Genomic DNA, 18,989 nt, shown 5'->3' with positions numbered 1-18,989 from the left:
CCTCTGCTATGAGGACAGGCTGAGGGAGCTGGGATTGCTCATCACAGAGAAGGGAAGACTCTGGGGGGGACCTTAGAGTTGCGTTACAATACCTGAAGGGAACCTACAGGAAGGCTGGAGAGCGACTTTTTACAAGAGTGTCCAGTGACAGGACAAGGGGAAATGGATTTAACTTGAAGGAAAGTGGGTTTAGATTGAATTTTCAGAATAAATTCTTCAGCACAAGAGTTGCAAGACTCTGGAATAGATTGCCCAGAGAGGCTGTGGCTGGCCCCCCCCTGAAGAAGGTCAAGGCCAGGCTGCCTCCTTGAAGATGTTCAAGGCCAGGCGGGATGAGGCCTTGAGCAACCTGGTCTAATTGAGAGGCGTCCCTGCCCATGACAGGGAGGTAGCATTAGATGATCCCTAAGGTCCCTTCCAACCTAAGCCGTTCTACGATTCCTCTTGCACCAAGTTTCAGAGGTTTGCTGTGTAAAGAAGCATCTCTTAAAATCTGATTTACACCAAGGCCCTCTAGTTTCATAAACAGCCTCCTGGTTATCATCTTTCAGGAGCTTGTGAACAGCTCAGACATAACAACCCAAGAGTCTGAACTGAAGCCAGCCTGTGAGATGGCATCCAGAAGTCCACAGACAGCAGAGCCACAAGTGTCAGCACATCACTTTTAGTGTGCTTCATGTTGAGATGATTGAGCTTATGTTCTTCCAGAATTCACTTTCATAATTCCATGGTTATCTGTTATTTGCATTTCACTACTTCAATGGAAAATATGAAGCCAAATGTATTTTTCATTTTAATTGTTCTCTGGCTCACAGACTTTTTTAGTGGTCATTATTATCATTCAATTGACAATCGTGTAGTAGTTTTTATCTTGGAGAGTCCCACTTCTCTTTGCAAGTGCTTATAGGGATGTTTATGTGAATACAGACAATTCACATGAGTCAGGGTTTGCAAGAGCAAGTCCTTATATTGCCCCAGAACCAGTGGGTGGCTTTAATGATAATTTACAAAATAGCACTTAACAGAGCTTGTCCTAGACTAGATTTGCATCTAAAAGTGTTTTGCTGCTGCATTAGCTGCACATAGTGCTGACAATAGTAGATATTTTTGTTGTGTCAACAAAGCTTTAGTTCGTTAGACCTGTTCACGTTTTATGAATTTTTATGTGCTTGATGTGATACCTTTTAAATCCTCTGTGATAAACCAGCAAATAAATGAATTATATGTGTAACTGTAGTTAAAGACTACATTTCTGATGCAAAATAGTTTGTACAAATAATTGTATCTCTGATGTTGATAGGCAAAAATCCAGATGATGTGTTCATGAAGATCCAGAGGAAATTATATACCTATTCATCAGAAGCTATTTACTTGCTCCAGTAGAAAAAAAGGTTAATACATTCTAGTGTGCATTAATAAAATACACAGATCCTCTTCTATACATTTTTTTCCACAGCTCACTGTTCTATTCCGAGTCAATAGTAATATGTTCCTATATAAAAACAGCAATTTCATTACTATAGGATGTAGCTCTCCTGAAGTAAATTCAGCCCTCAACAGACAAAAATCCATAGGCTAAAGTAAATAATTTTGAACTGTGACAGACTTCCTCTAAGTGACGCATGCATTAATTGAAGCCCATAAAGCCATTTTAGTCATTAGGCACAAAGTACAGACAAGTATTAAATATTATTCCTCACTGCCATAGTGTCAGGATTAACTCTGAGCTAAAAACAGTGTGTTGGAGGAATGCAAGTCCACTCATTAAACCAAGGAACAGGAATCAACCCACAAATGTTTACCACTCACCCTCAGCTGGAAGGGCCAAGATGGACCTACTCCTGCTTTGACTGCCCTCAGCATTTTTGCTGGAGCATGAGTGGGAACACAGGGACCACAGGGACCACTCGCTGATGACACAGTCCATTGCACAGGGGACTTCACAAGCCACGACTTCAGGACGGGGAAGCTCTGAGCAGAGATGATGAGGTACTTCTTCACCTGGAGCAAACAAAAGAAGACAGACACGGAGGAATGCTCAGTTTGGTTCAATATCCACAGTCTGCGTCAAACAAACTAACTTTATGTTGAAGGCCTACCTGTCCTTGGAGGAATATACCACAAGAGCACATGCTTAGGCTTCAAGCTTCCAAGTGTAATGCTTGGGCAACTAAAGTTAGTTGTCTCCGCTCAAGAGAGACAGGGAACTGCTTGAGAGAGTCCAGCGCAGAGCCACAGAGATGATGAAGGGAGTGGAACATCTCCCTGATGAGGAGAGGCTGAAAGAGCTGGGTCTCTTTAGCTTGGAGGAGAGGACCCTGAGAGGTGACCTCAGAAATGTTTATTAACATGTCAAGGGTGAGCGTCAGGAGGACGGAGCCAGGCTCTTCTCAGTGATGTCCAATGACAGGACAAGGGGCAATGGGTACAAGCCGGAGCACAGGAGGTTCCACAAAAATACTAGAAAAAACTTTTCCACTGTGAGGGTGCTGGAGCCCTGGCACAGGCTGCCCAGGGAGGGGGTGGAGTCTCCTTCTCTGGAGACATTCAAAACCTGCCTGGATGCATTCCTGTGCGGTCTACTGTAGGTGATCCTGCTCTGGCAGGGGGGCTGGACTAGATGATCTTCTGAGGTCCCTTCCAACCCCTAACGCTCTGTGATTCTGTGATTTCTTCAGAAAAGCAAAATAGAAAAATAATTATTTTAAGTTTTGTGTGTGACATCTTGGCTGCAGTCCACTTTCTAAAGCAGGCAGCATGAGCAATGAGATAATTCAATCAATAGAAAGCTGTAATCTTAATTATCAACAGAATTGATGATAATTGGCCCATATTTTCCAGCAATCTCCACCTACAGAATCTAATCTCCGCAATGCAAATTGTCCAAGTCCCCAATGTGGGCAGTTTTCTTTTGCATGTGGGCCAGAGAAGTGTACAATAGATGTTTCAGTCCTCCTCCTGCAACATCAACAGAATGAACCACTTTCATTTCTGACTGCTTCTCACCCCAAAACTAGGAGATAAAAAATTATGGATCTGTTCGACCACTTCCATCCAAAGTAGAAATACTTTCTGCTGGAGATGAATCAAGGGACCTGGAGGAAAGCATATGTCTTGTTGAGAAAGATCTTCCCCAAACCCCTTTCAACAAGAACTTAGGACATTGGGGAATGGTGAGGAAAAAAAAAAAATCTACCAATCAAAAGAGGCATTGGCAGAGTGAGCACCAAAACAAAGCACATGAGGGATGTTACGGGGAGTCCAACACACAGAACTATTTTTAAAAAGCAAAATAAAATACAATTTTATTTTTAAACTAACAAAGGAAATGTCCCATAATTTTAGCAATCACATGCAATTTACGAGGACCTCATAATTCACGAGAATTCCTACAATGTAACTCTTTCAGTAGCTAATTACACCTACTGTCTTACAAATGTAATTTAAGCAATGAACAGACAGAACTGATTTTGTTTCACCGTTCTATCGTTTTGTGTTTCTGTACTCTCATGAATTTTAAGCCACACATCCGAAACTTCTGGAAGCTCAAACCTACCTGCTCATAAACAACAAACTCACAGTGAATGACACCTCCTCTTTTGCCCCTAAAATAGTTTCAAAGCTCTCGTTCAAGGTTTCTTTAATTATGAACCTAGGAAAAAACATAATGACTATCCAGGTTCAATTACACGTAAGGAAAAAAAAATTATAATGGTGACAATCGGTTCCTTCCCCTCATGCTACAGTAACAGGCTCTGTAACAAGGTGGCCCAATATGCAATTATTACTAGGAGAGTAGAAAACCGTAGTGCTTTTGCAAGGCAACCCAGCTACAAGTGAGTAAATAGGAAAGGCTGCTGGCGAGAGCACATAAAGCTGTCAATAGCCTGGTGGTATTATCTGCAGTTGCATCCCTAAATGAAGACAGGCTCATCGTCCTCGAGGCACAAATAAAACTTTTCAAGCATATTACAAGAAATAACGGAGAATCTGGAGGGCAATCAAACTGCAAGACATCCTTAAAAATACTTTCTTCTTATACTCCCTTTCCCTTGCACATGAAGATGCTCATCAGGAAAGGCTCGGTACAACCAGTCTTTGCACTACTACTTTAAATTTACTCAGTAAGAAAATCATAGAACCATAGAACCATCTCCACCAATCAGATTATGCTGGAGATGTAAGCATCCGAGAAAACTCTACTTGTTGAAAGCCAGGAGAGCCTTTCCACTGATTTGATCTGATTTTACAAAGTCCAAGCCACTCAGAAGTTGGTTTAAAAACACTTGGGTCCCCTTTGGGGTGGCTTTCTCCACCCATGGGCCCAAGTGCCACAGATTTTCAAGCAATCACCCTGTGGGGAAGGGAGACAAAGGAGTAAAACACACTTTTCATTTCTTCCCTCCATGATTTCTTTTCACACTGGATTTACAGCAGGTGATGGCAACAAGAAACGCTGCAAACAGAGGCTGCAATTCATGGTTCCTCAGCACAGAAAGGAAGGTTGGAGTTTTGTTATAAAGTGTTTACCACCTGGTGCATGAAGGTACAATTCAATACTCACTTTGATTTACTTTATAGCTCTATTCGCGGTGTTCAGGTTTAATTACTGGCTTGTATTACTGCAGAAGGGGAATGTTCTTCTGTACCAGCCGCCTGGCAGAAAATTCTCCGAAAACTATCGTATACTACAAAGGGAGGTAATAATCTTTCATTTTCCATGAAAAATACTAGCATAGGATACATCTGAAGTGTGCTTTATGCATTGTCACAGATTTACAGGGAATACTGAATTCTCCAGAGCTTCCAGATTGTTCACCAAGTACCTTGAAGGCGTAATTCTTATCTCTGATATCCTGAATAATCTTTCTAGATCCTTCCATAATCTTTACACACACAAATCTATGGAGCCGGATGGGATCCACTCAAGTGTACTAAGGGAGTCACATTGTTCCCTCTCACATTTTCTTTACTTCATCTTTTAAGCACAGTTTTTGTTCTCAGCCTTGCTAAATGCATGCTTTCCTAAAAATAAAAAGTTTTAGTTAAGAAAAATGTTACAGTTTTCTATTCAAAATGTTTTACTGCAAGCACCTTGGCCATCTCTAATGATCTTTTTTTAACAGAGAGCCTTGCACTTGAATAGTATAGTAATTAAAGCTAAATACCGAAGATATATTTGCCAGATATTTTCAATATAGGAAAGATTTTCTTTCAAAGTCAGAGTGTAATAATTAGAAAGGAGAAGATAAGCATGGCATTTTCGTAAATACATTTGCAAATAAAGTTGATCATTGCCTAATGTACAAGTCCCTAATTCGAATTCTTTAGCAGTGTAACACAGAAGCTACCTGGAGAAGTACAATTCTGAGTGAAATTTTTAATTCACTGAAAAGCAAGTGAATCTCTTCCCATCAAGGGAAACCAAACAAGGAATAACAAAAATCCCACCTTGAACTAAAGAGCTTGTTTTTTCCAGCAACTTTTTTTTCTTACTGTCTTTTCCATTCTAGAAGGAGAAGCCACGGACATGGTCCTGAATAACACACTCCACGATGGGGCACTGAATCAACAGGACATTTCATTCTGAATCAGTTCAACATTAAACTGCATCTGTCTATTTTACATAACACCTTGCAGCTCTGGTGAATTGCAATCATTGCTCCCAGCGCCCAGCATACTCTTATCCTACAACACAGTTTAATTCCTCCTTCCACAGACAACCCTCCTGGCCGAGGAAAAGTGGAACGTCCACTGGAGATGATACGACATCAGCAGCGAAAAATATGAGTCCCATCAGGCAGCAGGAATCGAAACCCCAACTCAGTAATAACCTGAGCATCCTTTCTGACATTTGCCATTATACCATGCTCATTTTTTAACAAGGAAATTTGTAAAATTATTTGGAAGATTTCAGGTTTGCACACATGTGTGGAGCCTTGAGCAACCTCCATGGTGGGGAAAGGCTCAAGATTAAGGAATTGCATTTCAGACTGTTCTGTATTGCTACCTAGAAGTTCAGAAAATTTATTTTTTGTGCAAATGACTGCTGCAAAAATGCTGCATATTTAATGACAATTACCAGTTTGGCATCAATATTTCTCCTTGTAGCACTTAAAATTATTCAGTGAAAATAATGAAGCTGTCATCTAAAATACTATACGTATCGTAAAATTTTATGTCCCACTTAAATCTCAGAAAAGAATGACAATAAACTTTGATTAAATACTTGCCTGTAACAGAATAAGACGTCAACAGACTGTAGTAAATTCCGAAGAATTGCTATTGACTGTATTCCAGTTTGCTCACGGCAATTGCAAAAGCTGTCTGCTGACAATATCTTGGCCTAGGCACCTCATCAGCTAACAAAAACGTTACATTTAAAAGCAATAACAATCAAACTACAACAATAAGAGGAATTTCTTATAACCATTTTGAATGTGTTCATCCTATCGCAACACTGGGGGATTTTTTTTTTCCATGTTCCATGACCAGCTTTAAAGCTACCAGGGCTTACCATTCTCAGCCGTCACCAGGAGACCAATGTCACACTTCACTGAAAGCTCTGCCTCCTGGTTGACTTTTCTTAATGCCAGTCAACAGGTAAGAACATCAGAGAAGAGCAGTGTCAGTTTGTCAGGGAAACCAGTGGCATATGGAATAAATTTAATTGCAGTGGTCCATCACTATTCTATCAGAGAAGAGGAACGCAACAGCAACGAAGACGAATGGAGGTGAAGATCTATCATGAAAAAAAGACGAAGCAGTGAAAAAGAACAAGCCATTCACAATGGAAAAGAGGAAATAAACACAATCAGGATCACTCTCAGAAAAAAAGAATGGATAAGACAATCGTTGAGGATTTGAGTCAAAAGATCTAACTAAAATGCAACTATGAAAAGCAATGCATTAGATGAAAGAAAAACATTTTTAACTACATATTGTGCAATGAAGAAAAAGGGAATAGCAACTCAGGAGAATAAGAAAAAAATGAAAGATGAAAAAGTATGAAGAACAGGGAATGAGACTAAATGTGAAAAAGAAACCGTATGTCTGGAAATACGCAACAAAATCCCCATAAAATCAAGTCTTGCCCAAATCCCTGCATCACTGGCTATGATCCTGTCCCTTACCCTGTCCTAGTGATCATTACAGAGGTTATGGGGAGAGTATGGAAAAAAAAAGAGCATTCATTTTGCTTTCCTATACATCTCTCTATTGCAGTAATTTTGACTGTTTAACCACAACTGTTTTCCTTGTTTATGTAAATGTACACAAGAAAATTGGTTTGTGACTCTGAGGAACCTCCAAGGGGGAGGCACATCAGCAAGCAGCTGCCAAGCCTGCATAGAACATCCCTGTATACCTCTACAGGGTATCATAAAGCAACTATCAATCCCAAGATTTAAAAAAATAAAATAAAAATACAACTGCATGAGGTTACCTACATAAGAGACTGGCTCCGATGTATTTCCTATCCCACACAGAAAGACAAGTAGTCATTTAGAGGAATTTACCGCATGTTCATCTGCTGGGCTTGGGTGTAAAAGCAAAATTAATTCCACCTTGTGGCTGTTTGCACAGCCCCTCCTGAATTAAGAGAAATTGCTCACATGGCAGCTGAAAGTAAACACGGGTTCCCTGTACTCACAGAGAAGAGCATAGAAATTCAGGCTGCTGTTTCTAATAATTGACATACCGCGGCAATCTGAAAACACGTACTATAAGAACTAAATATAATCCACGTTAGCGTTCTGGGTTTTTTTTCTCTCCCTCTCTTTATATTTTTTCTTTTTTTCTCCATTATCTCTCCTCATAGCAAATAAGGGAAACTTCACAGGTGGGTTGATCAAGACTGATTGCAATTACGATTTATTGTTGAAATTGGTGCTGCAGTATAATTGAAACAGGTGTCCCTCTGTTTTCTTCCCTGTACTGCTTTGTTCCAAATGCTAATCAACACAAAATATTGTAGAAACCAATTATACAAATAAGCCAATTGTATTAATATATTATTAAATATACATATCTTTCCAAAACTTTTAAGAAAAAAACAATTATGACTAGACGTGTTTATTCCAATAGTGTACAGAGTCCACTACAATTTACACACTGTGTAGTGGTGCAGAACAATTTTAGTGGAGGAATTCAAGCATTTTAACTGAGAGTAAAGAAGACGGCACTTTATTCCCACTGCACCACAGCCATAAATTTCTAAACATTCCATTTTTGCAGACGTGAGGTACCATCTTCACTCTCAAAATTTAAAAAAAATAAAAATAAAAATTTGACAGAGAACTATTACAAAGGGCAAACTACAGTAATCATCCTCTCCCACAGTAAGTGACCTCAAAAAGAGAAGTTGCATGTGCACTCATGGAAAAGTGCAATGCTTTTATACCTACCGGTCTGATTAATGTAATTGTTGTTCTGATTACACTACACTTAAGAATGACGTACCTTGCTGGTTTGCTCATGGCCATCAAAAGGCTACGACTGACTGTTAGCCAAGCGATATTCCCCAAATAAGTTAGCAATTTGCCACATATTGAGGAATAACGTAATTTCTTTCTCTTCTAGCCCCAGAAAATGCCCCAAGAGTGAGTTTAGATTAACGTAAGACACTGAAAAATTGTAAAGAATAGTGCAGCAGATGAGGTTTATCTAAGTTGGCAAAAGTCTTGTTTTCAGATACAGTGAATGCTAATGATAATAAATAATTGCAAATACCATCTGGATGCTTTGAAAACCATCCTTCTCCAAGTCTGCAATTGAATCTCTCCAAAAAAGAGGATCAATGCAAAAGAAAATGAAAACAGTAAATTAAAATTAGATTTATGCCAACTACTTAAAACTAAGTGCTCATTTAGAAGCAGTTAACACAAAAATGTGTTCTAGTTCAGATGCAGAGTCTGGCCTAATCGCATAAAGAAAAAAAGTAAAATAAAATCAGAACTTCTGCAGTCTATCAGGAAATGTTCAGAATTTGCAGAACAGAATACTAGGCTATTTTTATTTTTGTTATTATCACTAATAGCAGTAGTTTCATTTCCAATTTTGTCTCTAATTGATCCACATCACTCAGGACAGAGTAGTATTAAGACATCCTATCTGATAGGTTTTAAAAGATTGCAGTAAAGAAGAAAATTCACCCAGTTGTTACAACACGGAAGATCACCAGTCAAGGGTCTAAATGAATGACTGACATCTGGGTTTGACAAAAGCAATGCCAATTGCAAACCGTGACCTTTGGTTATTGAGTAAAACCTAAAACCTCTTAAGATACACAAGTATCAACTACGCATCTAAACTGCAAAAGACATTTTTCAGATGGGTTAACTTACTTCTGCCTAATGTACCCTGACCTACACTTGGACCACTTTTACATAATAAAGTTGTGAATTTTAGAGGGAGTGTTTAATTTCCCCTGTATTTTGCATAGATCATTTAGTACTTAAAGTGGGGATAAATCAAATGTAGGAAACACAATATTAATAATATTTTCTGTGTGCTTCCACTTTGCCCATGAGGTGGAACTTTAATTACATCATTAATAATGATGCCTACATTTTCAGTCGGTAGTGCATCATTCCTCTAGTGCCATTTAAAGCGCATTCGGTCTCTAAACTGCTCCACCCTCTGGAACTGGTTCGCTGATTATATTGTAACAGCAGCCTCATCCTGCCTACAGCTCAGCTACCATGGCATCAGCAGAAGTTAAAGCTAGGAAATGGTTTATTTAGAGAAAATAAAAAAGTTTATTTAGAAAACTTTCCTCTACGTTTCTGTCTCCAGAGAGTTTACACAGATGTAAATTTGTTTTGGGGCAGAAAAAACAAGAAAAAGAAAAAATCTATCACTGTTTTTGCCTATTATTCAGAGTCTATATTATCTCAAAAGTATTCAAACAAACAAACAAACAAACAAAAACCAAGCTAAAGGCTGGCATCTGTGACTATACTTTTTGCTGGGAGGGAAGCTGTTCACAACGAAGGTTTTTCCAAGAGGGACTCTTGACCAGGTAAGCTGTGAACGACCTTCTCTTTGGGTAATTGAAAGGTGACAAATAACAAATCTGCTAGCACATCAAAAAAATTATGTGTATTACTCTTTAGAAGTCTTGAGACACCACTTGGCCTGAATCTTGCTCTCTGTGTTACCTATCCCAAGATAAGGCAGCACACTCCACTTCCTTTCCTTCTTGGCTGATGGAACTATTCCCCATAAAAGTGCTCCCTCTTTCCCATGTGCTTGGTTGGAGATGGAAGCACCCTCACAGCGTTGGCCAGCATTATCACCCCCAGCTGGGAAACGGGGTGTTCCCAGCAAAGCAGCCTCCCCCAGAACAGGGACACTGGGTCCCCAGGAGGTCCCTGCTCGGTGGGGTTCCCTCACTCTCCACCACCACGTCCTTGCAGAGTTCAAATATATGGATGGGTTTGGCCGTGGCACCTGACTTCACACTTCGGCACATCCTGAGCTGGACTGTTGGTATTAAACACGACTGATCTCCTCGCCTGAAAGCAAAATAAGGTACACATGCACCTACGGCTTCCATTTTTTCCCAAAAGGAGTAGTGAAGCTAAAACCTGAATTCAAAGGACCAAGAAAGGCCATTGCCCATGCTTTGGTGGTGTCCTCAGGGGACACCCTCTGCTCACACAAATTGAAGAGAGGAAGATGACAAGAGGACAAAGTAAAGGGACGCTAAGTGGAGGAAACGCAGGAGAAGGAATTATCTTTGACATTAAAATTGCATCAAGCTGGGGCTTTCTCAGAGCTGCCAGAGCTGGGACCATGTGCTGAGCTGGTAGTTCAGACAAACACCGTCTGCCGAGTTCACAGGCATCCACACCAGCAGCTGCCCTCCCATGCTGACCTACTCCTTATTTACTCCAAAGCAGGGGGGAAAAAAGGAAAAAAAAACACATGTATGAACTATAAAGGGCCTGGATAGATAGCAACCAGTCAGCCCCTAACAGGTTTTCCAACTCCTGTTGGAGACTTTAACTTTGCTACTAGATTAAAGGAAAACACAGAACCAGTCAATGAAATCAAATGAACACCCTCCCACCCCCCTTTCTAAACACCCTGGAGTGTCAAGGCTGTCAGGAGGCATTTGGAGGCGCTTTTCAGATATAAGAACTGAAACAGAAAAACTGAGGAATATCTGGATAAAATTTGGTTTTCTAGCACTAAATTTCTTTGTGTGAAAAAAGCAATAACCTCTCTGCAACTAAGAAAATATTTCTGTTCTGATTATTCAGCTATTAAAATAGTAAAGTGTCATTTTATGACAATTGCTTTCGGCAGGAGATACTTTACACTTACATTCTCAAGGAATATGCACATAAGGAAGAACAATATTAAAACCTTCAGCGTTAATCTGTATTTTCAAAGCTAAGCACATTTTGACAAACTTTCTAATAGACAGTGTTCAAAATTCATAACATATATGAGCTTGATTACATTACTCTAATTTATTTTTTCTCCTCTCATGCACAGCAATAAAATTTTACCTTTGAACTTATATTTATTACAACTTTTACTCTACAGAGGGCATGCAGCCACAGAAATATAATAAAGTTCTGCTAATTCCATACATTATTGAAATCCTAACATTGCAAATGGTACTATCTTCATGCATACTTAAAATTTCAATTCAAAACCCATTTCATTAAAAGGGCTGGTTAAGCAACAGAATATGCTTTTTTAAGTTTGTGAATTAATGCGGCAAAATTATATTTTCTATATTTGGAATAAAGTTGGTAATGCTTTGTGGTTTGTTTAGGTGTTGCAAGCAAAACTTGGTAGATACTAAACAACTGAGTACTCCATCTGTCATACTCTTAAGCACCATAAAAACAGAGAAATGCTAAAAGACAACCTTTGTTTACTCACAGGTTGCTACAAACTGGGTCTAATTCCAGCAGCAAAATCCCCACTGACTTCACCAAACTGGGAAGTGTACAGCTATGCGGGATAGCTTCAAACTAAATGAAGAATAAACAGGTAAAAGCACAGAAGAAGTTTAGATCATAAAATCAGGAGTTATCACATAACACTAATGATACTCAGCCACGACTAACAAATAAGGCAAATTTTTGGCATCTCATCTTTGGTTAATATAATATTAAACGATATGGCCATACAAGTCAGTAAGGGAGCAACCCGTGCAATCACATACGTAACAAAGTGTGAAAGCTGAGTCAGACCGCAAGCACGGTATTGGCACAAGCTCTTTTCTCCTCACAAAGGTCACTTGGCACATTAGCTCCAGCTTCAGTGATTAGCAGCTGAGATAACGGCCCCTCACACCCGCCTCAGAGTCACCCCGAGAAAAGACAAGGGGATGACTTTCTGCATACAATGTCCTCATCACGTTTCTGGTAATTGTTCAGTCATAGATAAGGCACAAATCAGGAAAAAGCAGCAGAATAGACTACTTGGAAAACGTAACTGAAACAACTTAACAACCTTTGCATTTGGCACCAAGGCATCAAAAACGATAGCTATTATTACTGCTCTAATTACATGGCTCAGACTCAGAAGAATTGCATTTGGCTTCCCTGGAAACATGGCCATGGGATGTTTGACGGCTCCTAAAGCCGTAGGAACAGATCTCCCCACCACGGCCAGTTTACAGAACACCCTGAGGACCAAACACCTGAACACTTGAGGACACATTGCCAGAAGTGGTCCCAGGAGAGCTCCCAAACCCATAAGGTCCACTACTTCCATCCTCCTGGAGGCAGACAACACCAGCTTCAGTCCCATGGGCATTGGCACGATCGCATGAGGGGAGTTTCGAAAACTCAACAGCCAGAACTGCTGTCAGCCTCTGAATTGGGCTTCTCTTAACCATAAATCTCTGAGGTACACCAGCACTGTGATCCTTACAGAGCATTACTCTGTTCCCATCACATTCATGTCCCTACGCAGCCTTACTGGCCAACACAGAAAGCCTGAGACTTTCAATATTTAAATCCTTGTCAAGCAAACTAAGGTGAAAATTTTCTGCCTGTGAGTCAGCAGTGGTCCAGTACACAACTCCCAAGCCAGCTGAAAGAGAAAAATGTGAGGGATTAAGCATACTCAGCCAATTAAGTTTTTTGACCACCAAATCCCAGACTAGGCTGGGGAAACATGAGGGCCATATTTTAACTCCAGCACACAGTCATAATGAAGTTGCTGTGCTGGAGGATTTCCCGGAGTTTGGTAGGACTCAAGGAACAATGCTAAGCTCTCACAGGGTCAGGTGATGAAATTTAGGCTACTGAGCTATTCTATGCCATGGGATAAGGTCAACCTCATCCGTGCATGACTACCCAGCAACAAGCAGGGAGCAGCGCAGCACAGCACACTGTGGTGATGTCCTGCATTCAGGTGAGCTTTCATGACCAGGTATGCCAGCTGCAGAGCCAGAATGTAAAATTCCTCAGAAAACTGCTCTCGACCACATATGTTTCAGAAAGGAATGCTCACTTGTTAAAAAGGGAGGTTTTTTGAAACGAGGTAAGCAGGGCAAGATTTCTACCTGCTCTCAAGCAGACAGTTGAAATGTATTCCACTATGGACTTTAAAGTCACCTCGCTGGCAACACAACCTCCCAACATATTGAAAACCAGCGGGAAGTGCTGAATTAATACATATATGCTAACAAGCACTCCTACAAGCATGAATGTTTAATCTAGTTTTTCCACGAGCTGACACCATACCCCATGGCTGCTACCTGGTTTTGAAGCCTTGAGACAGGGGAAGAACTGGAGAGAAACGGCTGCAATGAGAGGAAGCACAGAAAAGCAGTCAGAGGGGAAATCTCTGGAGAATGCCTGGAGCAGAACACTATCACAGCAAAAGAGGGAAGGCAGATAATATTAACATCTGGAGTGGGAAAGAGGAGAGAGAAAGGAATTAACAGGAGCCCCAAGGAAAGGAGCCTCTGTATTTGGTAATCGTGGGGCTATTCTGATGATGTGTAGAATACTTCCGAGCAACATATACGATGTTACCGCTTCTGTGCTGTGTATCCAAAGAGATACAAAGAAAATGAGTTTTCCCTGAGCATGTAATACTGGCTGACTGCACAGGGTAAGTTACTACGTATCAACTGACTGCTGAAAAAATGAACTTTTACACACCTTTGGGGTCTTACCCATACATCTTAATGTTCTGGACCATGACAAATGATTGGATAACAACTCTTACTTGCCTTGTCATCATCCATCTTCTTAGGAGGCTTATTTCTTCAAATCTTGATGATGAACCTCTGTAGTCACTTATCTGAGCAGCAAAAATTTATTGCCTTTACTAGAAAATGAAATTTCTCCTCCAGGAGAACTGCAATGGACACAAAAGGGCAAATTTCCACCCTGGAGTATGTGGATGCATTTTCTTTCTCTTTAGTGAGAACTATATACATTTATCCTATGTCAAGATTTGGACCAAAGGGTATCTCCTGTGTTAGTAAGAATGGCTAATTTCCAATTAAATGAGTTTACAGATCGCAGAGATGCCCTAACGAGAAAAAAAAAGATGAGGCCCCATACTAATCCTGCTTTCACTGCACATATTTAACAGGGCTGCCAAAGTAGAGTCTCCAAAATACTTACTAATTACATTGGACTGCCTCCAGCCGCTGTCACTGGCAGGGAATGGCGAAAGTTTGCGATGAACCAACATTACTATTATTTTGGAAAAGCCTTGAAGAAGTCTAAAGACAAAAGAACTGTGGAACGAAGTACTACAGGCTGATTTGGGCAGAAAATACTGCCACAGTCTGTGGACTTCAGAGGTAGCTGTATAAAAATATTCTGACACAGATGGGAGCAGCCCCCAAAAATGCAAAAGTGCAGACTCGCGCTAACTCCACCACATTCACATGGGATTTAAATCCATGCTACCTCCAGCAGTTACAGGAACCTGTGGTAGAGGCTGGAGTATAAAAAGAAGAAAGGAAGAAGTCTGTAAACTCAGCTTAAAGAATTCATATGTGTCTTTGTGTGCACGTGTGTGTTCAGTGGCAAGAGTTGTTTCCCCAAGGGTTGTTGTTCCCAACACAGGGAGAGCCCAAACTGACATCAAAGGATCACCGAAGGACCTGAAAGTACATCACTGAAGAAAGCCAACTTCTTTCTTTTGTCCCATCAATGACGAGAACTAGCAAATCTGTGCAAGTCACATGTGATCCTCATAAGAAAAAAACACTAAGAACAGTCTTTCCACACTTCACAGTTAGCCATTAATTAGCTTGGAATTAAACAAAAAAACCTCCATTCCTGTGCAAGAAAGGTTGAAAGAACTGCAGGTGACTAGAGTGACATCATAAATATTGATCACAGTGCTTGTTCCACTTCATTAGCCACAAAGCTAGCAATGGTCCTCAAGGGAAAAGAAAAAGCAGATCCAATTTTCACAGAACCATAGAATGTTAGGAGTTGGAAAGGACCTCAAAAGATCACCTAGTCCAAACCCCTGCCAGAGCAGGATCACCCAGAGTAGGTCACACAGGAACACGCCCAGACGGGGTTTGAATGTCTCCAGAGGAGACACCCTCCCTGTGCCAGGTCTCGGGCACCCTCACAGAGAAAAAGCTTTTTGGAATGTTTCTGTGGAACCTCCTATGCTCCGTTTTAATCAAACTGCCATAATAAAACACAAAGCTCGTGGAATATTATTTTAATTATTGCTCTTTACTCATGCCAACTGCAGCCTATACGAAAAAAAAAATAAAAAAGTGTGCCAAAACCTTCAGCTGTTCAGCCTTTTTGCTACGCCAAGCAGTTCTCCATAACGATACCCAAGTGAGCTCTGCAACCAGCAAAAGACAGTTTTCAGCCCAGCACCTCATCCTGGGCTCGTTAGAACCACAGTTCATTAACCAGCCAAAGCTTTGCGCTACCGCAGCTGTAGTGTTTCTGAGATACAAACCAGTCCCAGGCAATGAAGGGGCCATATAGACTTATTAGCTTATTGAGACGGACCTACATAGTAGAGTACATAAATCCTAAACCATTTAACCTTCAAAATATATGGCTGGGAATACTGCCAGTGAATATTTGAAAGGGATTACAGGAAATGTATTAGTTCTCACTGAAAATGAAAATATAGATTTCAACTGAAACTCTATATAAGGAGTAGTTTTTCCCCCAAAATCCATTAGTCTAGCAGCCATGCTGAACGAAGGGAAAATTGTATAGCTAGCTCAGACTACACAGGGCAAGCTGATATATTTTAAAAGATACATTTTTATCTACTGAAACAAAACATTTTACTTTTTTATTTTTCTACTTTAATCAGACGATAACCTCATTAAAAGACACTGTGTGAAAAGAACACGTAAACTAGACAGAAAATATAAAAACTTTCTGAATAAATTAATGTTTATTGCTTTTAGACTTTGATATTCTGGTCTTTACTACTTAAATGCAGTTTAAATGTATTACTTGCCACAGCCTTTACGTTAAACCCAGTAAGTCTGCAATTTGCGATAAAATTCCTTATCTCTCTCTTTCTGAACCTACGCAAAGATCCAAGGTTAATTTGCAGATAATATTACTTCATGAACTAATTATCTTAAGTCTACAGTACTTAAAATAGCTGAATTCAAGAAGGAAAATTTAAAAAACGAAGCTGCCACTGCTGTGGGCTGCTCCCCGCCCGCACGCATCCCCATGCCGGGGCGCAGAGTCTGGGTACCCCAATCACCCACATCTCCTGCTCACCCGGCGGGGTCAGGATGGGGATGCCCAGGGCAGGGACCCCGTTGTGGTTGGGAGGGAAAAGGGATCCAACCCTCCAAGCCCCCGGACACCAACAGCAAGGCAGCCCGCCTTCCTCTCCGCAACGTCAGCTCTTGCTGAAAAAACGACTCTCTCGAGCCATGCTTTCTCATCCTGCTAATTTTTCCAAATATCCTCCTATTAAACTATACAAATATATTCATTTAGTAAACATCCCATTAACCAGGTCAGTGTACAGTATTCACAACTTATTACAGAGCAGCACCAAATCAGTCACAGAAGCAATTATGCAATTGTAGAGCAGACAACTCACTTTAATCTTAATACGGGGCCGGGGATGTACACGCCAATGTTCATTCACAGGACTCATTCGTTTCCAAGCATTTACACGCCATTTGTTTCACCTTTGCTTAGGAAGGTACTCTCACATATTTTCATTTGTCAGCTTTGTGGACTGTCAGAAAATACGAGCTCAGTGCTTCACCCTTCAGGTAAGGGGTTTTGTTTTATTGAATTTAAGGGCATTTTTAAGTTTCCATTGCCTGAGGGCAGGGGGAGAAGCTGGGCTAGGTACTTAGAATCAAGACCTAAATGGGTCTAAACAAGCATTTTTGTAAAAAAAGGAAAAAAAATATGAGCTGAAGATCTTCCCAGAACTATTTAAAACAGGTGGTTGTAGAGAATAGAAATCAGAACTAAGATTATGGGATGCTATAGGGAAAAAGAAAGCAGTTTTTAAAAATCAAAGCTTTATTTGAAGGCATCCATTTATTTAAGCATCTTGGGAAAACAGGTTGCCATATAATACTAACAAACAAGAATATGCTCTGTCAACCACACGCAGTACCACAGACATTTTGAAGACCTAAATAAATAATGTATTAGAAAACCTAGCTTAGTCTGAATTAATGCAGACTCCTATGATATAAATGAGCAGCAGCAGTGGAATTATTTTCCTGGGATTTATGTAATATATAGCATTAAAAGTAAAGGCTTTAAGATAGTTATTGATAGGCAAGAAACTGTTATCGTTAGATCTATGCACGCCCAGGGAGCACTCTGCTAAATTTAGTGTCTCAGAGATTTTCCAAGAGAGTTACCAAATCAGTCAGCTTTATTTGTAAACACCATGAAAAAGAACAAAACACCCTCTTGGCTCTAGTCTCCTTTGACACAGCACTAAGCGTACAACCCAACAGTGCTGACTTTGTATTAAACTTAGAAAATCTGCTGTAACCAGTGGTGGGGTAGGAATTCTTGCTATGTTCTATTTAATAGGAATTTTGCATCTGTAACAAAAAATGGGATTTCAACTTACAGGGTTATCTTGGTTTCTAGAACATACTGCGGGCAGCCAAGACCCATCTCTCGCCTGGTTCAAGCCATTCAAGGTTGGACTAGATGATCTTCAGAGGTCCCTTCCAACCCCTAACATTCTGTGATTCTGTGATTTCAACAGAATTACCCAATGGTCCACTGTTAAGTTTGCAAGGACTCACCAGACCTGCTGGGTCATCATATTTTCACTACAAAAAAAGACTTGGTTTTTCATATCACATTCACATTTGCCAGTTACGAATAGAAACAACCCCCTAGTCAGTGCCGAGCTCAGGTGCGGTGCCATGGGAGCCATGGGAAGGAAGCACCGGTGAAACTCAGGCCACCTGGAAAATTCATCTCGACAATACAGTTTCTAAAGAAACTCCATCTCATATGTATGGTCTCGTCGAAAACTTTGCTCTGACATTTGCAAACTGCCTAAAGAGAAAAACTCAGCCGACTGTTTATTTTAAAAGGAACTATGAAATATCTTATCCTGTTACTTGTTTAACTCTCCTAAACAAAGGCAGTACCTAATTCGAGACAATTACAGATGTATTTCATGCAGACAGAGAGAAAAACACCGAACAATGGAATTTTAAATTGTTCCCAATCTCCTCAAAGAGCCAATCTTTCTCAATTCACTAATTCACATTCACTCCAGCACTTTCACAAAAGCTACCATTTATTAAATATGAGATTCAAGTCACAGATAAACAAATGTGATAATGTAACCTATACTTAACAGCTTGGCTTCAGAGTTTCAGGGAATTAAGAATTTTCCCTTTTTACGGTTGTTATAACACCATTTTTTGTCACAACTTCAGAGCCCAAGTCCTACAGCTCAAGTCCACTGAGCTTGTGCTTCCACAGAAGCCAGGACCTGTGTGAGGATCGAACCCTGTCCCACAGAGAGCACTGAAATCA

General features: G+C 40.3%; 1 protein-coding gene across 1 annotated transcript in view; it reads right to left on the bottom strand.

The window, feature by feature from the left end:
• Positions 1-18,989, bottom strand: part of LOC104279156 (thrombospondin type-1 domain-containing protein 7B-like) — a gene marked incomplete at both ends in the record, with an annotated part of 128,780 nt that overhangs the window by 65,988 nt on the left and 43,803 nt on the right. Inside the window, 1 exon segment of the mRNA XM_009876345.1 lies at positions 1,810-2,001. Within this exon segment, the coding sequence (XP_009874647.1) occupies positions 1,810-2,001 (192 nt within the window).

This window comes from Apaloderma vittatum, unplaced genomic scaffold, assembly GCF_000703405.1.
Source record: "Apaloderma vittatum isolate BGI_N311 unplaced genomic scaffold, ASM70340v1 scaffold7779, whole genome shotgun sequence".
Taxonomy (NCBI): Eukaryota; Metazoa; Chordata; class Aves; order Trogoniformes; family Trogonidae; genus Apaloderma; species Apaloderma vittatum.
This window is presented reverse-complemented; position numbering and strand designations above follow the sequence as displayed.